This window comes from Watersipora subatra, chromosome 8 (genome assembly GCF_963576615.1).
Source record: "Watersipora subatra chromosome 8, tzWatSuba1.1, whole genome shotgun sequence".
Lineage (NCBI taxonomy): Eukaryota > Metazoa > Bryozoa > Gymnolaemata > Cheilostomatida > Watersiporidae > Watersipora > Watersipora subatra.
Genome location: NC_088715.1, coordinates 45010357 through 45031492, shown reverse-complemented (window position 1 = coordinate 45031492; position 21136 = coordinate 45010357). Strand labels below are relative to the sequence as shown.

The 21136-nt window shown below is 33.7% G+C and overlaps 1 protein-coding gene across 1 annotated transcript; it reads right to left on the bottom strand.

The window, feature by feature from the left end:
• Positions 1–20424: 20424 nt before the first annotated feature.
• LOC137402620 (uncharacterized) lies at positions 20425–20928 on the bottom strand. Its single transcript, XM_068089125.1, has one exon. The coding sequence runs from the start codon at positions 20926–20928 to the stop codon at positions 20425–20427; it is 504 nt and encodes a 167-aa protein (XP_067945226.1).
• Between the last annotated feature and the right edge of the window lie 208 nt (positions 20929–21136).

Sequence of the window (21136 nt, the reverse complement as noted above, 5' to 3'; positions counted from 1 at the left end):
TGGTTATCTACATGAACTGTAGTAAAAACATCTTAAATTAAGAAGGTGGGTACTAATAGTGCCAAAACAAACAGTTAAATCAGTAAGGGTGTCATTTTTACTCAATTAATATCAACTTTCAGTTTTTCTCATAATTCTACTAAATTGTCATGCTCTTGATCTCCTCTGCCTGCAGTACAGATACCTGTCCGGTTGAACTTATTCATTTATCTGAATGAATTATGTGTCCCTGTCTGCATCTTCCTCTCTGCATGTCCACAATTCTTTGAATAGCTGCAATAAGTACAAGCAGTATAGACGAGTAAAAGTAATATTTAAAAACACTGCAAGATAATCATTTTATATCAAGTTCAAAGTCCCAATATACCAGCTAACTGATGTTTCTTATCAATTATGATTGGCTATATATATAAACAGTCAATTTTGTTTCCTCAAATCACGTTAATTATTATCTTATAAAACCATAACTTAAAATAATAAGCTGATGAGAGACTCCTCTACACAAACTTATCTAATTCTATCTCATGCACTCTCTGGTTTGAACTCTGAAGTTATGTAATAGAAATAAACTTGAATTTGATATTCTTTTATCAATAATGATTGATTGAAAAAATCCTAAAAAGTTTAGCATTGTTTCAAACTGATTTTTTTCATCAATAGTTTATATAACATGTAATTTTAAACTAGTAAGTTTTTGATATACCCCTTATACAAACATACCTAATTACACCTCCTTTCCTCTCTGATTTGACTTTCGAAGTTCTGCAAAAAATGTGAAGGAGTACTATATAGGATACACTTTATTGAGTATGAGTATGAGTATTGAAAATTCATTCAAGACTGTTAGAGGTGAAAATGGCTGTAAACCAGTTTAATGTCTTGTAAACAATAATGTTACCAACCAAAAGTTTTAATTCTAACAACATAAAATGGTAGTGCCTATTTTCTAGCTAATCATTAAGTAAACACTCAATTTTGTTGAAGTCAGCATGCTTGAGTTCATCGACCAAGTTTGATGACTTTGTGACCAGCTATAGTAGAAATATTATTTAAATTATCTAGATGTAAATTATCAGTGATTTCTATTCAATTGATTTTCTTAAAGTTCATCCATTGTTGATTCTATTATACAGATTTTCATTAACTTCTTTAGTGCACTTAATTTTATTAAGAGAAACATATTTACTTGAAAATCGTTTCTCCCTTTACAAACATTAGATATGATGCAGTATTTTTAGAACATTTTAAAATCAATGGCGCATGTTTTGACAAATAGCCAATGATGAACGGCATGTTCAAAATACTCACAAGCTGTCTAATTAGTATTTAGTGTTTGACTGTCATGATCTCTACATTGCTCTGGTTTCATTGGAAACTGATTGCAGTTTTAAAAAATTACAAACCCTAGTCTGATTTCATTAAAATTAAGATTTTATAATCAATTGCCGGTTGAGCTTTTAAATGTCAAAACTTTTCGAAGAGTACTGTTTTGGTTCTACATGTTTGTGACCAAGCTAAATATTTTCAATAGAATCATTAATTACACAGCGACAGATGCTACTGCTCAGGTTGTGCATCTTTGAAAGTTATCAGGAAAACATATGTGGAAATATTTAACATCTGATTGTGTTTTAGACGTTGATTGCTAAATGAGCATAAAAGTCAGGAAGTTTCGTTTAGTTGGTGTGATTTAGTTGGTGTAATATTGGTTTGTTTGTCTTATTTTAAATTAAATCATAAAATAACAAGATGATAAAAAAGTAAGGTGCCGTAAGAGCAATTATGCACAGTAGCTTGGTTGTTCCAGTTGCAGAGCTTGAGTTAACAGATGAGATTGTTCATGAAGAAAAAATGGTTTTCTAAGCAAAATAAATCAGAACAAATCTATTTGAGGGAGTCCAGCAAGTACTGCTTCAAAGCAGCCCTAAAACCATTATGAATATCAATTGTTCTTAGCTAAATGGGCAAGAAAGTTTATGCTGATGACACACGAAAGGCAACCTGTCTATGGCCACCAATAGAAGAGAAGGGCGAAACAGGTAATGAAAATAATGAATGATAGGTGTTGTAATGTGTTGACAAGTTATTTTGAGATTTAAATTGTACGAAGGCTAAAATACATATTTTAGTTGGTATCGTTGTTGTATAGGAAAAACACATGATCTCCTAAACAAATGAGTTGATGGAAAATAAGAGTTACTATGATACATGACTCCCAGCAATCGCTTCTGGATGAGAAATATATTGTTCAAGTAGCTAATACTTGATTGGATGATTTTTGAGTTATTCTGCGCATGAAACAATCATGGCTAGTAGGTTCAATCTATGTTACTTTTACCTAAACATTTCTTGTTATGTTAAAGTCAACCGTATAAAATGCTCTTAAGCTGCAAATGTGGGGAGTCTGCTGTTTGCTGTCATTTTGCTTTTTTGCTAATAAAAAACTTGAGAATTCAATAAAGCAAAGTTCAAATGTTTGCATAGTCAAAACATGATGCTCTTTCATTATAAACGACCACATAGGTCAGCACCTCATAGGTGTAGTCAACTGAGATTTTTGATAACGTTCTGAAATGAAAGCTATAACCAAAACTGTAAAAATATTCATTAAAAAAACTAGGAATCAGGACAAATATGATGATGCATTTCAATTCATATATCCCTCTGCATACCACCATAGCAAGTTATTTATGTGATGAAGTAATATTTAACAGTACAATATGACCTGAACATAGTCCACTAGGCCAGTCTTGCTCTATTGGACAATTTGGCTGAGTAAGTTTTTGGTCAAAATATGTGTATACCTGGCCATCGATCCGCCATAACTAGCTGGCTTCTTTGCATCCAGAATCAACAGTGTTAGAAGTCATGAAAAGGCGAACATGCCCATTTAACAAAATAAATTTTATTTTTATTTCACTAGTCTTCCTAAAGCTTTTAGACTAAAAGAGACAATACTTTATCTTATGCTGCGTAACAAGTGGCAGCAATTATTATTTAGATAGAAGTCTAAAATTAACAAATAGCTGTCTCTGTTGGTGTTTTATAACTTGTTATTATTCTTACCAGAAGCTTGCTTTTTTATTTCCTCTTTTTGCTTTGTGACAGCTGACTCTAATTTTACAGCTCTCCTCCTTGCAACTTAAGTTCTCAAAAATAAAAAGGCCACTTGATATTACTACGTTTATTACTTCATATGACATTTAAAACTCACATGGTTCAGTCAACGACTTTGTTAGCACCAGCAAAATCACTCATAAATTGTGACTTGATGTATCAGATGAATGTCAAATTCTAATTCTAAAAGTATTCAAATGGTAATTGTTCAAGTCGATAAACAGGTCAGTTGACATGTCGTAATGTTTTTTGACAAATCAGCAATGCATTCAGGAGGATATGTAAATGAATGGGTTAGAATAATTATTTCTGTAGTGCTTATGATGGAATCGCATCTGCCAAGTTATTTCAAAAGTTTTTTTATCTATTTGATGCGGTTTTATGCAGTGAAATACATGTATTTATAGATAGCAGCATTTCCTTAAAGTTGGCCAACTTTTCCACAAACAGAAAACATGGGCTTAGTATTACCTGCCAAATGCTGAAGCTAAGACTTAATATTTGATGACATAAAGATAACGTGTTGGCTGAGATTATTGTTAAAAATCACTGTCTTAAACTCATTGAGACCAAAATAATAGGCAGTAAGTTTACACATTAAATACTTGAGGCAGTTTAGTTAACACTAAGTATCTTAAAATTGTATCAAGAGATTGTAATTAATTGTAATTTACAATACATTAAAACTTTATATGCATGGTCGCAAAAACTTCGCTCATTAATTTTATCATAAAGTTATTATTGTTGTCAAGAATGGAGATAGTTAAGTGTCCAGTTTGATTCTTTGTCTATATTCATGTACGGTAATTTGATAGAGCATTAAAAACTGGCCTATACTTAATTTGACAAATGACTATTGTTGATTTTATACTGTTATATCTGAAATCAGCTATGTACAAATAGACCTGAAGAAGATAACATGCTACATTACTCCACAGTTTACATACATAACTAATTTCCAGACTTACGACGGACACAAATCCCATCATTGAAATTAGTACCAGCACATGACAATTCCCCTATTTCACTGCAGGAACATTAAGAACATTATACAAGATGGTTCTAGATAACCAAAAGCTAGTAATTAAAACTCAGATGAAACTCCTAAGACAGCACCACACCTCCAGCCAGCAACAACACTCAGACGATAATAACCTGTGTAATGTGATGCATGAAGATCGGCTTCTCGTACCAATATACACCACACCGGGATTATGAATTGAAGATTAAAAGTTAAGAATTTCCCGCTGGTGGAAATACAACAGGATGTAGCCAGGAACCCCCAAAATAACAAAACTGAAGCATTAAAGTGTTGAATTATATAGTTTCACTCTTGGCCACCAAGGCTAACTCCTAACCCATATATAAGGTCGTATATTCACCCATACTATTCTATACTATACTATTCACCCACTATTTATTTTCAAAACATGCTGGTTGTATTCAATGTTAGCTTTTGGGTAATGACGGCATTTGGGCTTGCTATCAATATCTATTTCTATATATATATATATATATATATCCAAATATAATAAGATGTTGATATATATATAAATAGATATATATATATATATACACCATAAATGTTGTAATATATATAAAAAATGGTTTCCACACCCCAGTTAACCTGAATGGGTGAGAATTTCTGCGGTAACTCGGGTCTCCCACCAGAGACCTGAGACTTTGAGCACTCGCCTCAAGATATTAGCTGTTTCCAATAGTGCACTTTTTGGCATCTCTCCTGAGTTGATTGCTGTCGATATCTGGGCAAGCCACATTTTATGTGCTGGTGTTATTGCGCCCAGTGTATCAATGACTACCGGGATTACAGTTGTTCTTACATCCCAGCATTTTTCAATCTCTTCTTCAAGAGGGAGATATTTCACTACCTTTCATTTTTCTTTGCTGGCTATATTGTAGTCATTGGGTACTGCTATATCTATTATAGTAACCCTCTTGTTCTCTTTGTCCACCTCACTATATCTGGTTGGTTTGCTAGGACATTCTTGTCAGTCCGAATGTGAAAGTCCCAAAAGAATATATATACAATATATATATATATACATGTATATATATATATATATATATATATATATATATATATATATATATATATATATATATATATATATACTCATGCTACAGACAATACTGTTTCGGCTATTGAAGCCTCATCAGTGCAGCTCAGAGCTTAGGCAAGGGACACAAATCCCATTACCAATGAGAGTTGACTTCCTGCCACGAAACAACTAAGTTGCCTCGCAGACTTTAAGAAAGTCAATGTGCTGGCACCAGAGTGCTCAAATCACAAAAGTGAGCTTTGCACAAAGGCTAATAGTGCCGCACCTCTCACAGAGTGCTCAACCAAACCGAAGTAAGGGAGCATATACTCATGCTACAGTCAGTACTGTTTCGGCTATTGAAGCCTCATCAGTGCAGCTCAGAGCTTAGGCAAGGGACACAAATCCCATTACCAATGAGAGTTGGTAATGGGATTTGTAGATGGGATAAGTTGGTAATATATATATATATATATATATATATATATATTTATATATATATTTATATATATATATTATATACTGTATATATATATAATGAAAACATGTAGAAGGTATATATATATATATATATATATATATATATATATATATATATATATATATATATATATATATATATATATATATATATACATTTATACAAAGTATGTATATCTACATATACATTTCTCAATGTATGTTGTCATATGTCGTGTGTCGTATATACGTCGGTTTTCCGTCTATAGATCTTACAATCTTGGTTTACTGCAATTTGATGGATTTGAACTCACGATGGCTTTTTTATCGAGGGTGGTGGAGGTTCATTCGGATGCTTTACCACTGAGCTATAACACCATAGAGATCAGATGCGTTTCCTATAAAATATACAGTTTGCACGTACTAATTATGTTAGCCTTAGGTTTTTCTCCAAATATTTGAGATTTGTTTGCCTCGAAGCTTGAACATACCTAAATTTGGTTCTCAACTACACTCGAGCATGCACATTGCAATTAGAAAAGCTCCGGAAATGCTTGAAAATAGATAAGCATGTTACGCTTCATAAAATTTTTACAAAAAGGGGAAACCCATGTGGGACGCCTCCTCTACCGATGAAATTTGCTAAGGAGTTAACCCTTCCAGTCGAGTTCCCCTAAATTGTTTTGGAGGATTAGTCTCCTTTAAAAATGTAAAGTAAACAGGTCATTGTTGTTTATATTTTCTTTTTCCTACGATGTAACTATCTGTTGCATATATTTTAGTATTGTATTTTAATCTTTAATGCTTTGGGTGTTTTAATAGCCAAATGTGCAAATTGTTTACTTATGTTTTTTTTTCCATTATCATAAATATAAAACATTTTATTAAAATTAAACACGATCTACATATATATACTCGTTCATATTTATATGGTAGTATGCAGTATATGGTACATATTATGGTATAAAATGGTGAAAACATACTTTACTGAAGTGTATCTCCGACTTTACCCAAGTTTTTTTCTCATCTTGTAAGGATTAAACTCTACTGTACATAATTTTATTTTAATGGGAAAAATGGTTTCGGTTCTCGAAAAACCCGGTTAGCAATACTGGAAAAACCTAACACATAACGTGACCTAACAGGTAACCCATAACAACCTTTTGGAACGATTATGTTTGAAAACCGAGGTTCCACTGTACGTTACTAAAAGCTATACGTCGCTGAAAGTTATGAACTTTCAAATTTACAGTGGTTTGAAAACATTTACAGTTGTTTTATTTCTTTTAAATTTAGTTGTCTTGCACAAAACCTTTTTCTCATGATATGAAAATGAAAGTTACATTTGTTACATAAAGATGTAGAGTAAACAGGCAATTGTTGTTTATATGTTCTTTTACCTACAATTTTTGATGCAACTATCTGTTGCATTTTGTGCTGTTTCATTATCTATTTTTGCAACTTTTAGTTTTGTATCTTAACCTCTAATGCTTTAAAAGCCAAACGTACGAAATGTTTACATTTGCTTTATTTTTCTATCATCTTAAGATTAAAACATTTTATTAAAATTAAACACGAATTATTTATACCTGTTTATATTTATAGTATGCAGTATATAGTACAGCTTATGGTGTAAAAAGTTGCAAAAATTTACCAAAGGATATTTTCGAATTTACTCAAGTTTTTCTCATCCTGAAACGAATTAAAATGTACATAATTTTATTTTAATGGAAAACATTGTTTCCGATCTTAAAAAATTTGGTTAGCAACGCTACAACAGTTCCGCTAGAATAGGCTGAACTGTACGTTATTAAAAGCTATACGTCGCTGAAGTTATAATTAGGAATAGGTTTAAAAAACTATTCCTCATGATATGAAGTTTGCAAATTACAGTTGTTTGAAAAATTTTGAAACCCTTTACAGTTGTTTTTACTTTGGTAAATGTTATTCATTTTGTTAATTATCGTTTGTTTTAATAGCGATATAGCATAGTAACAAGCACTAATTCCTTTCCTCAACAGCTGAATGTTTCGTTCATTAAATGTGTGTTTCAAAATTTTTCTATCAATGCTCACTTTTTGAATTAACTTACACATCTAGCTTTCCTTCTAAATCTAGCCAATTAGTAATTTGTAATTATTTTCACATTTTACAACAATCATTGTATGATTAATGTAAGATTATCTGTAATATTTATCGTTAATATCAGTTATTCCTCACTCTTTTATATTTACATACACTTAAATACTTCGAGAAATATATATAGGCAGGTTTACATTCTCTTATTAAATTTATAAACTTTGTATAACTTTTGAAGTTTATAATATAAGTTTTTAAAGTTGGTTACGTTATCTTTTTAATTGCAACTTGCGATATATCAAATGATATCAAAAGCCAAACCATTTGACACAGCAAAGAATTGCTGTAGATTATGTTTAGCTGAGAAGTATTACATAATACATTTGCCAGAAATGGCTAGCCTGAATGAAAGAAACCGCCTGGTTTCAGCTTGTAGACATAAAGCTAAATACCTACTTGGTAACATTTAAATAGCACCAGTTTGTATATAAGTGATGCGATACCCAATCACCATCATTAGATCTGAAGATTGTTTTAAACATGACATTTTAAGTTATAATATCATCTTACCATTTTATAAGATCTTTTCATTTTCACAGGTAAATTTCACTCATACACATTGTTTTATTGTCATTTAGTATTGATTTCAAAATCTTTGGTAAAATCTGACAATTGCATTAGCTCCATGATTTATGCACTATACAAGTATATTTTATCAAACACTAATAGCATGAAACTTTTGGAAATAAAATCATTTTACCATTTTATAAAATCGTTTCAGTTTTATAGATAGCTCAGCAAATGCTTCGCTCACTCTATAGCACACGCTGGTACCAAAGTTATATATATATATATATATATAGTTTGGTATATATCATTGGTAATGGGATTTGTGTCCCTTGCCTAAGCTCTGAGCTGCACTGATGAGGCTTCAATAGCCGAAACAGTACTGTCTGTAGCATGAGTATATGCTCCCTTACTTCGGTTTGGTTGAGCACTCTGTGAGATGTGAGGCACTATTAGCCTTTGTGCAAAGCTCATCACTTTTGTGATTTGAGCACTCTGGTGCCAGCACATTGACTTTCTTAAAGACTGTGAGGCAACCTAGTTGTTTCATGGCAGGAAGTCAACTCTCATTGGTAATGGGATTTGTGTCCCTTGCCTAAGCTCTGAGCTGCACTGATGAGGCTTCAATAGCCGAAACAGTACTGTCTGTAGCATGAGTATATATATATATATATATATATATATATATATATATATATATATATATATATATATATATATATATATATATATATATATATACTGGTGAAGAAGAAGGTTGCAGTTCACTAGAAGAGAGTGCTCAATATTAAAATAGAGCATTTATATAAACTATATTAAGAACTGAAAACTTTTAAAACATTTTACAACTTAAAGTTTCATGGTTGCTACCATTCATCAGGTAAAATTACAATGATTTGAAGCTCATATGACTGTACGTAAAAACACATCGAGTAGCTTAACGATAAAGGCCAGCTACATATACGGTAATACAACAATTTAATTGGTTCATGTCACAGCATTGCAAATTAAGTGCTTATTTGAATGTCTGCACTTTGACACAAGCTCGTTTTTTGAGTTTAAGCTTGCAAGCTCAGGTTTGTATAAAATGAAGTATTTCTCCCAAATACACAAATTACAGTGTTTACTGGTCTTATTGTAACTACTCGCTTTTTTCAATACTCTCCACTTGATGTCATACTGGATGGATCGATCTTTAAACCATAACTGCCACGAACAACTTTTATCATATTTACTAGGTAAATCAGACATGCTGATTCCGATTTTGTAATCAAAATAAAGATTAGGCCACTAACTTTCAGAGTAATGAAGAACTTTTTATAGCGTTTTAATATCGGTCTCGGAAACAACACGATCGGCATAACAAGCTCCGCCCATAAATACTTGACGTAACCTAGCTTTTTAGGAACAGAAGTTACGTAGGGATGTTTAGACCGATTTAGAATAATAGAGATGGGTGTTTTAAAATCCATTAATATCTAAATTCAGCCTTAAAAATAATATCAGTCTTTTCTGAAAGGTAGATAAGCTATTTAGCATTGCATATTTTAAAAAGCGCAATAACAACGCTAGCTCGTGATAAAACCGCGCTTTTTGAGCTCATTTTTCTTGGCGTCCAGCCCATTTAAACGTCATGTAACAAGCTGCGAGCAATTTTAAATAGTTTATATCCCTTTCATAAAAAACTGAAACTATTTTACAGGCTGGATTTAGATAATAATGGGTTTTAAGACACCCATCTCTATTATTCTAAATCGGACTATACATTCCCAACTTCCGTTTCTGAAAAAGCTAGGTTTCGTCACATATTTATGGGCGGAGCTTGTAATGCCGATTGTGTTGTTTTTGAAACGGATATTGAAACGCTTTAAAAAAGCCTAAATGACTTTGAAGGTTAGTGGACTAATCTTTATTTTGAGTACAAAATCGGAATCAGCGTGTCTGATTTACCTAGAATATACGATAAAAGTTGTTCGTGACAGTTATGGTTTAAGCTGCCATATATAATTACTTAGTTCTGTTGAAGTTCGTTTTGATGGATTGTGGAAGCTGCTACGATGGTTGTAATATCTTTTCTTGAATGAGCCCTCTGTCAAACCAACATATGTCTGTTTGGTAGCGTTAGGTTCTTTGGTCATAACTGTAGCCTGATAGATGACGGAACTGGACAAACATGCATTTGGCAGTGGACATGTACTTTTATCTCGACAGTTGCATGTTGCTGTTGGCTTTTCGTTTGATAGCTGCGCTTTGTTGTTATTTGTAATAATCTGTCCAATATTCTTCATGCAGCTATAGCTAAGTTTTAAATTGTTTCTATTAAATATCGAATAAAGTTTGTGATCTTTGGGAAATTCTTCACTCAGAGCTCTGAAGAAAAGCTTTCCTATATTGGTGGCAACATTTTTAGAGAAAGGGGGGTTATACCAAAGTATATTTCTCCTGCGTTTGCTTCTGGTGTTATGCGATGTTATATTCTCACTGAATGTCAGTTTATGATGGTATCCACTTTTATTAAGGGCTTCTTGGTGCTCTTTTGTATTTTGTCTAAATATATCTTGATTTGATGATATTGCGGAGAGGCGCAGGTTGACTGATGCTGGAATGTTTTTGATGATGGAAGGTGGATGGTTAGATCTTGTGTGCACGTATCTAGGCACATTATTAGGCTTGCTGAAGGGTCTATATAATTCATCCTGTAGATCTAACGATATATCCAAAAAAGTCAACGGTGCTTTTATTTGCATCTACAGATATTTTCAGCCCATATCGATGGAATAATGTGCACAAGAACTAAGAACTAAGAATGAACTTGGCATCGTAAGCAAGAACATAGTAGAACGCATAAACTTTAAAATAAATAGCGCCATCAGCATAAATCAATGGAAGAACACACATGACGTAATCACATGGTTCAATGCTATTCCTAATAAGAAAGAGTGTAGATTTTTATCTTTTGATGTTGTTGAGTTCTACCCCTCCATATCTATTGACCTTCTATCTCTAGCTTTAGACTTTGCTACCAACTACGAGACTATAACATCTGATGAGCGCAGAATAATCTTGCACACCAAAAAGACCCTAGTTGCTATATAGTGATCATGAAGCATGGGGGAAATCAGGACATGCAGACTGCTTCGATGTGGCTATGGGCTGCTATGATGGAGCAGAAATATGTGAACTGGTTTGCTGCTTTATGTTACATCAGATAAACCAAATCACAAAAGAGACTTTTGGATTATACCGAGATGATGGACTTGGCGTAGTGAGAGCAACTCCTAAACAGACTGAGAAGCTCAAGAAAAATCTGTGCACATTATTCCATCGATATGGGCTGAAAATATCTGTAGATGCAAATAAAAGCACCGTTGACTTTTTGGATATATCGTTAGATCTACAGAATGAATTATATAGTCCCTTCAGCAAGCCTAATAATGTGCCTAGATACGTGCACACAAGATCTAACCATCCACCTTCCATCATCAAAAACATTCCAGCATCAGTCAACCTGCGCCTCTCCGCAATATCATCAAATCAAGATATATTTAGACAAAATACAAAAGAGCACCAAGAAGCCCTTAATAGAAGTGGATACCATCATAAACTGACATTCAGTGAGAATATAACATCGCATAACACCAGAAGCCAACGCAGGAGAAATATACTTTGGTATAACCCCCCTTTCTCTAAAAATGTTGCCACCAATATAGGAAAGCTTTTCTTCAGAGCTCTGAGTGAAGAATTTCCCAAAGATCACAAACTTTATTCGATATTTAATAGAAACAATTTAAAACTTAGCTATAGCTGCATGAAGAATATTGGACAGATTAATACAAATAACAACAAAGCGCAGCTATCAAACGAAAAGCCAACAGCAACATGCAACATGTCCACTGCCAAATGCATGTTTGTCCAGTTCCGTCATCTATCAGGCTACAGTTATGAGCAAAGAACCTAACGCTACCAAACAGACATATGTTGGCTTGACAGAGGGCTCATTCAAGAAAAGATATTGCAACCATCGTAACAGCTTCCACAATCCATCAAAACGAACTTCAACAGAACTAAGTAATTATATATGGCAGCTTAAAGATCGATCCATCCAGTATGACATCAAGTGGAGAGTATTGAAAAAAGCGAGTAGTTACAATAAGACCGGTAAACGCTGTAATTTGTGTATTTGGGAGAAATACTTCATTTTATAAAAACCTGAGCTTGCAAGCTTAAACTCAAGAAACGAGCTTGTGTATAAGTGCAGACATTCAAATAAGCACCTAATTTGCAATGCTGTGACATGAACCAATTAAATTGTTGTATTACCGTATATGTAGCTGGCCTTTATCGTTAAGCTACTCGATGTGTTTTTACGTACAGTCATATGAGCTTCAAATCATTGTAATTTTACCTGATGAATGGTAGCAACCATGAAACTTTAAGTTGTAAAATGTTTTAAAAGTTTTCAGTTCTTAATATAGTTTATATATATATATATATATATATATATATATATATATATATATATATATTTATATATATATATATATATATATAAATATATGAGTATATATATACATATATATATATGTATATATATATATATGTATATATACATGTGTATATACATTTCAAAAACATTGTTTCCTCACCCCGGATAACCCGTATGGGTCGTAATTTCTGCTTTAACTCAGGTCTCTTACCAAAGACCTGAGAGTTTGAGCACTCACTTCAAAATAATAGCTGTTCCCAATAGTGCACTTTTCGGCAACTCACTTGAGTTGATTGCTGTCAGTATTTGGCAAACCATCTTTTATGTGCCGGTGTTATTGCGCCCAGTGCCTCAATGATTACTGGAATTACAGTTGTTCTTACATCCCAGCATTTTTCAATCTCTTCTCCAAGAAGGAGATAATTCTATAATTTTTTTTTGCTGGCTATACTGTGGTCATTGGGTACTGCTTTATCTATTATAGTAGGTAGCCCTCTGATTCTCATTGTTCACCACCACTATATCTGGTTGGTTTGCTAGAACATGCTTGTCAGTCCGGATATAAAAGTCCCAGAGGATTTTAGCGCAGTCATTTTCATTGACCTTACCAGGAGCTTTCCACCAGTGTTGTGGTTTATTAAGGCCATACTCATCACATAGACTTCTATGCACAACACCTGCAACACGATTATGCCATTAAGTGTGCGTGTTTACTGCTAGCTACTTGCACCCACTGATGATGAGTTGGATGGTCGCAAATGCATCTTTGCACAGTCTGCATCTATGATTGTCTCTAGTGTAATAAAATTTTGTTTGGAGTATATACATATATATATATATATATATATATATATATATATATATATATATATATATATTTATATATATATATATATATACATATATATACATATATATATATATATATATATATATTTATATATACACATGTATATATATATATATATATATATATATATATATATATATATATATATATATATATATATATATATATATATACATGTATATATATACATGTGTAGATATATATATATGTATATATATTTATATATATATATATACATGTATGTATATATATATATATATACAAATATATATATAAACATATATGTATATATATATATATGTATATATATGCAAATTCATTGTGGCAAAACAATTTTTGGTAATTTGCTGAGTTTGAAGTATTTTTCTTTGTAACTATTTCACTTATTAACTAGTAAGATGTTTTTTGAACAATACAAAACTATAAAAATATCTGCACAGGCCTCCGTTATATAACAATTTTTGATGATCCATGTTATATTACCATTATCCCAATAATACTTTAACACAAATACTAGAGAACTTCAATCAATAATTCTTGACCATCACACAACTGTAGTCATTGCTAAATAGCAAAGCAATTTTCCAACATGATGCATCAGTCAGTAGTGTCAGTGTGAGCAACAATAATTGTTTATACTACAACTAAGCAATACGTTTTATCAGTAGAGGTAACCCGATCATAAGTTATTATTGCATGTTACTAGCCGGCAGCTGTGAAGTCGATAAATTACAACAATTACATTTAGATATACATACTACATGTAATTAATTATTCTGATTTACAACAAAAAATTACTAAATTACAAAAAAGAAGCCAAACTTTTACATATAGTGTGATGAGTGCCATTCAGGTAGAAGCTAAGCCAAATAATTGTCACCTACTCAGCCTGCTAAGTCTTGGTTTTGGTTCGACCGAGCTGAAAAGGAAAGCGGGCCAGTCTGACCGAAAAAATGATTGGCCAGGCCCAAACCAGCTCAAAGAAGTCTTGATGGCCTTCCAAAAGAAGATGATAGTGCCTTTAATACATGAAACCGCTGTCAGCACCCAACAAGCTGGAGAATAGGAAATTTCAAGTGTATACAATAGGGGCACACATTTTGCATTTTATTTACTCTAAAAAAATACCGCACCAAACAATATTGGTGATATTAAGTACAGAAACTTTCAAAGCAGTCAAAGCTTTTATAGTTACATTTAGATTAACAACTTTTACTGGAAAACAACAAATTAGTTTTGATTTAATGATTTATAAGTACATAAGAGTTAAGAACAGTTACATCTTAAACACAGTACTAAGGCTGTTAATATAGTTTACATGTATATATTAAAGAATGGTTTAGGACTTGTCTGGATGGCTGATACACAATGATATAGTTACATACGCAGTATATTTCTTTTGAAACAGTCTTCAAAATATTATATTCCCAACTTTCCTAAAATTTTTGTAGAGCCCACAAAATATCTGTGCACATCCAAAAAAAGACACAATTATTTTGTAGAATTAGTGCGTATATTCTAGTTCAGCAATTTTAAACTAAATAATTGGAAAGTAAAATACAATTTAGCTTTTTATTTGTCGGTTAATGTCTGAAGAAAAATTTTAATGTATTTGGTTCTTAACTATTTTTGCTTTTAAATTTGAGTAAATATTTTATAGTTTGTAACAATCAAAGACATTACAATCTACAACAAGTCAAATAAATTAACTAAGTTAGTTGAAAATGTATCCACTAGTTCAACATTATAACATTGGGGCATTTTATGAAGTAATATTTTGAAAAAATTGGAGCCATGAATTATTTTATTGTTTTAGTAACTTATCAGCTTACTGTATATTCTTCATAAAACCATACCTTGTTCTCTGAAGTATATATAAGTAAAGTCTGGCAGTGCAATAAAATCCTTAATTGTATTTCTATCATTACTCTTAGGTGTTAGCAGCTCTTTATGTTGCTCCGCTGCTACAGAAGTTAGCAAAAGTTGCATTACTTTAGGTTTTTGCTGTTGCGCAGCCCAATGTTCTGATGTAAATCCAGAGAGGTGAGATATGTTTAGGATCCCAAACCAGTGGTTGAGTGAAATATTACCTAGGATTTGCATCATTATGCCAGTGTCATATATACGTGCATCATGATGTAAAGGTATATCACACTTATCATCATCATATTCTATCACCTCATAGCACTTCATGGTTTCTATTGCTCCTCTACTGCTGATTCTACTGGCGGTGTCCAAATATCTGCTTCTTTACATAAGAGCATTGCTTCGTATCAATCTTCAACACTTGTCCTCTTTTACCCATCTCTCAACTTCTCTTTATCTTTATACTTGTCACAGTATCTGCTCAACAGTTGCTCTAGTTCTGTGCTGTTGACAGGCATGATGAAAGTAAGTCGATACTCAGCTAACCATCCAGACAGTCAAGTAGATTATGTACTAACACTACATTATGTGTGTGCTATGCTAGCACAGTAAGTGTAACAAAGACTGCTCTAATATGAATATTTCATATCTTTCTTGTTTATGTTAGTATTTCTATTGTTCATGTATGCTTATTGATCACAGGTAGATTATATTGCTGCGGTGGGCTAATCATTGTTAATTATGCTCAAATAATGTTCAATAGTCTGCTGATACTATTTTTATTCGCCTGTGAGCCGGTGATTAGCAAATCAATTGATTTAATTGCATAGTCAAGTAAGAGTGCCAAGCGGTAGTTGTATGAGGAAAGAGTTGAAGTTGTGTTTACAGGCGGTGAATATAGATGTTATGCTTTTTATTATGATTTTCTTTCTGGAAAACAACATGTAACGCATACTTGCTAAAGCAGGTATGCGTGACATGCTTGTATACAGGTTGTTGCTAACTAAAGCTTTAGCTTGAGTTAACAAGAACCTGCACCCCTCATGCTAGTAGAGCGAGCAGATGAACAATGAACAGAGTGAGAAAACAGTTAACATAAGATATGGGAAAAAAAGGGCAAACAGTAAAGAGCTAATAGAAGATTTTATGTATGACAAACCCCAAATTCAGTACATATGAATGCAATTAAAATAAACACACAACAAAAAAAATTGTAGTTTTGATTCTTGTTTTAACTTTCTTTTTTTTCTCTTTCTGTGTGTTCTATTAGGATTTAAAAATAGTTTTAAAATGTTTTAAATGCAATAGAAACCTATAAACACACACAATACTTTTAAGCACACCACTATACTATGCAAATCATACTTACATGTACCTGAATTGCAGCGTAATTTTTACATGTCTTGGTGTGCCGTGCATATAGATAAACCAACATGTTAACATGTTCTGCATTTTACTCACAGTTTAGAGGAGACAAGAAAATATGTATGCCGTTTTTATATGAATTTCCATTGGAAACTAGTGTTAAAAGTTGTGATATGTTGTGATAATTACCTAAATGTTGTCTGGTTAGTTGATGATGAAACCTGATGGCTGGCCAGCCCTAAACTATCTAGATGACTTCTATCATTAAAGATAAAGTTACAGTCGTAATTTATTTAGCGTTGTAGCATTTCAAAGATCCTCAGAAAGTGCTATTTTGGTTGCATCATGGGAAAGTCTTGTAGCATCATGGGAAGAAGGGTAGACAACTCTTATCCAGACTGATTATCAATTACCAATTAATAAAGATATGACAACTCTAACAATATACAACATCCTTCCTTTCCTCGGAAGTTTAGATCCAAAACATAAAGTCTTTAAACGATTAACATTTAATACAAAAACATATATACAGTTAAAGTAGCAGCTGGGACAGCTGCTAATACATTTTGTAGGAGTCGTACTTTAAAGGAAGCTTGCCACGATTGCTATGTGCACTTGTTCGTGGCGTTGACTTTGGAGTGTCTTGCTTCTTCGGTGTGCTACAGGGAGCTAAGTCTTGTGATTCAACAGGAATAGCTCGTTCATTCGTGGTTGTCATTTCATGGGTTTCATCGGGTATACTTTGGACTGGCTTGATATGGGTTCTAGTTCTATGAAGGTGTGATGTGCCAGTGTCTACCATATAAGACCGTGGATGTGGTGTTTTACTTATCACTTGTCCTCTGCTCCATTCATTTTCGTCATCTGTTCTGATGACTACCTCTTCTCCTTTATGTAAATGAGGCAAGTCTCTAGCCTGTCTATCACTGCTTAACTTTTGACTTCTTTGTCTCTCTGATAGCAAGGGATATGCGTCAGGAATCAATGGTTCTAAGGTCCTTCTAGTGTAAGGCAATGGACCGCGAATACATCTGTTAAAGAGCATTTCAGATGGACTGAAAAGTAGACCTTGGACTGGAGTTTGTCGGTAGGCTAACAATGATTGATAAATGTCCCTCTTAGATTTATCAGCAGATGCCTTTTTTAAGAACTGCTTAACTGTTTGAACATATCTTTCGGCCATACCGTTGGATTTGGGATAACATGGACTAAAAGTTGTTATGTTAAAGCCCCATTCGGATGCAAACTGACGTAGAGCCATACTACCAAAAGGCATGTTGTCTGCAACTACATCAATAGGTACCCCATGAACAGCAAATATATTTTTAATGCTAGTGTGACATATTTGGCAGTCTTCCCTTTGATGATCCTTAGTTCTTGATAATGAGAATAAAAGTCCACCACTAGTAAGTAGCTGTTGTTTTTAAACTCTAGTATGTTCATTCCAACTTTCTTTCTTGGTAACTTCGGTACTTCATGTGGTAGCAACGGCATTTTCTGTTGTCTATTAGAAAATCTCAGGCATATAGGACACTCAGCTACAAGTTGCTTAATCTGTTGATTCATGCCAGACCAGTACATGCTTTGTTTCGCTCTCTCGATGCATTTATCCATTCCCAAGTGTCCTGAGTGAAGCTTCGTGAGGTATGGGCGTTGCTGAGACTTAGGGATCACTAGACACTCACCTCTGTAAATCAATCCATCACTGAGATATAACTCATCAAGTACACCCCAATATGGCTGTAACTCAATTGGAACCTGTTTTTTTACACCCCAACACCAACCACTTAGAATTGCCGATGTTAAGAGTTTCATGGTATCATCCATGGCATAATGCATCTTTATTTCATCTTTGGCAGACTCTTCTAACTGAAGTGAGTGAATCATGACAACATCATCTTCAATGTTATCGCTGATGCCCTCGAGATATGCCCGTGACAGAGTGTCAGCTAAATATAGATATTTGCCAGGCACGTAGTGGATCTTTTCAACTCTGTATCTTTATAATCTTACAAGAAGTCTCTGTAGTCTACGCGATGCTTTGCAAAGTGGTTTCTGAACAATGGAGACCAGAGGTTGGTGATCTGTCTGAACATCAATTCCACATCCATAAGTATAAGTGTTAAATTTTTCACACCCCTACACTATGGCTAGTAACTTTTTATCAATTTGTGGATAGCCCTCTTCAGTCTTAGTTAGAGCTCGTGAGGCATAAGCTACTGGTTGATTCGCTTGAAGCAAAACTGCTCCTAGACCACCTTGAGAAGCATCTACTTGCAAAACAATGTCTTTCTCTGTGTCAAAATACTTCAGAACTGGTTCATTAGTTAGAACAGCTTTTATCTTAGTATAGCCTCTTTTTGTTGATTGCCCCATACCCATGGAGTATCTTTCTTTAGTAGGTCTCTAATTGGTTGAGTTTCCTTTGATATATTTGGAACATATCTTCTCAGAAAATTAATTGATCCCATGAGCCTTTGAATTCCTTGTCAGTCTACTGGGTTTGGCATCTGCTTGATTGCTCTGACCTTTTCTGGATCAGGTTTTAGCCCATGCTTGGACACAATGTGGCCCAAATAGTTAAATTCCGACTGATTATGTAGAATTTTGTCCTTGTTAAATTTAATGTTGTTCTCTCTTGCCCGTTGTAGCAATCTTCTGAGTTTTCTTTCATGATCTATTTGGTCTGTACCAGCAATAATTAAGTCATCAAAATAGATGCAAACATCAAGGTCACCCAATACTTCTTCGACTCTCTCTTCAATTACCTCTGCACTAGAGTTAATCCCAAAGGGTAGACGCTTGTAGCAGTACCTGCCAAATGGCGTATTGAAAGTTGTAAGTAGCTGTGATTGGCGATCGAGTGGAACATGCCAGTATCCTGCTTTCATGTCTACAATAGTGAACACCGATTTTCCTGTGAACTTGAATGGTATGTTTTCTAGCGTTGGAATATGATGATGCTCACGAAGAATTGCTTTATTTAACTCTTTTGGATCTAGACATATTCTGACAATGCCATCTCGTTTCTCTACCACCACCATACTGTTTACCCATGGTGTTGGTTGGTCAACTTTGGCAATTATGTCATTGGCTTCTATTTTGTCTAGCTCAGCTTTCACTTTGTCTACCATACTCAGAGGTATGCGTCTTGCTCTGTTGATAAGTGGTTTCACTTCAGAATTTACTCTAATAGTATGTTCTTTCTCGAGACAGCCCATTCCCGGAAAACAATCTGCATACTCCTCTAAAATGGCTTGATTGTTAACACTGTCAATTCTCTTGACTATTTTCAGTTCCACACATGCTTGAAGGCCTAATATAGGTACAACATCCTCGTCAACGAGCTCCAATACGAGTTCATCTTCTTTTTAGTCAGTATTTAGCTTTAGCGTGGTTTTGCCAGCATTTGGTAGGACATCATTAGAATATGTTATAAGTCTTGCAGTGCTTTTTTGTATGATAGCCTTCAGATCTTTGGCATACTTCAATGGTAAAACATTTGGCTGTGCACCAGTATCTACTTTAAAAGTGATTTGTTTCGAAACAGAATCATGTGAAAGTTTGTATGATTTTTACCATCCTTTTTTCGAATCTCTATCGTTGGCTATCATTCCAATGAATAGGTCACCAACCCCAATATCCGATCTTTTAACCGTGACTGAATTTACTTCTTTCTTGGTACCAGTACACTTTTTTCTAAAATGATTTTTCAAGCCACATTTATTGCATGTCTCTCCATAGGCAGGACATTTCCCTTTAAAGTGGTCATAACCACAAAATTTGCCACCAAAAATTTTCCTAGGTGCTGGTATAGGAGGTCCTTTACTTGTTCTGTTGCTTCTGTTTACAACTGCCACCACTTTTTCACTAGCCATTTCAGCTAACTGATTTTTTGTGACTTCTGATGCTCGGATCATATCAATGGCATTGTTCAGGTTTATGTCTTTATTTTGCAACAATTTTTCCTTTAGCCTCTGATCTTTTATTCCAAACACACAGCTTACTAATATCATCATGTCTCGTTGCTCAGCAAATTCACACTTATTAGCTTGAGTTTTTAGCCTTTTAACAAACATATCAATAGGTTCACCTTTTGTTTGAGTCAAAGACATAAAAACATACCATTCTTACAGTAGGTTTCTCCTTGGGTTGAAGAAACCTTCAAATCTTGCCAAGACATCAGGAAGGCGAGTCCTAACTTCAGCTGGCTCTGCCTCCTCATCAAATTCAAATTGATCTAATATTTCCACAGCATCTTTGCCAATGCAATGTCGTAGTATAGCT

What these genes read in the sequence shown, in the direction of transcription:
- LOC137402620 (XM_068089125.1), bottom strand. Translation starts at nt 20,928, where the DNA reads ATGTTTGTTAAAAGGCTAAAAACTCAAGCTAATAAGTGTGAATTTGCT.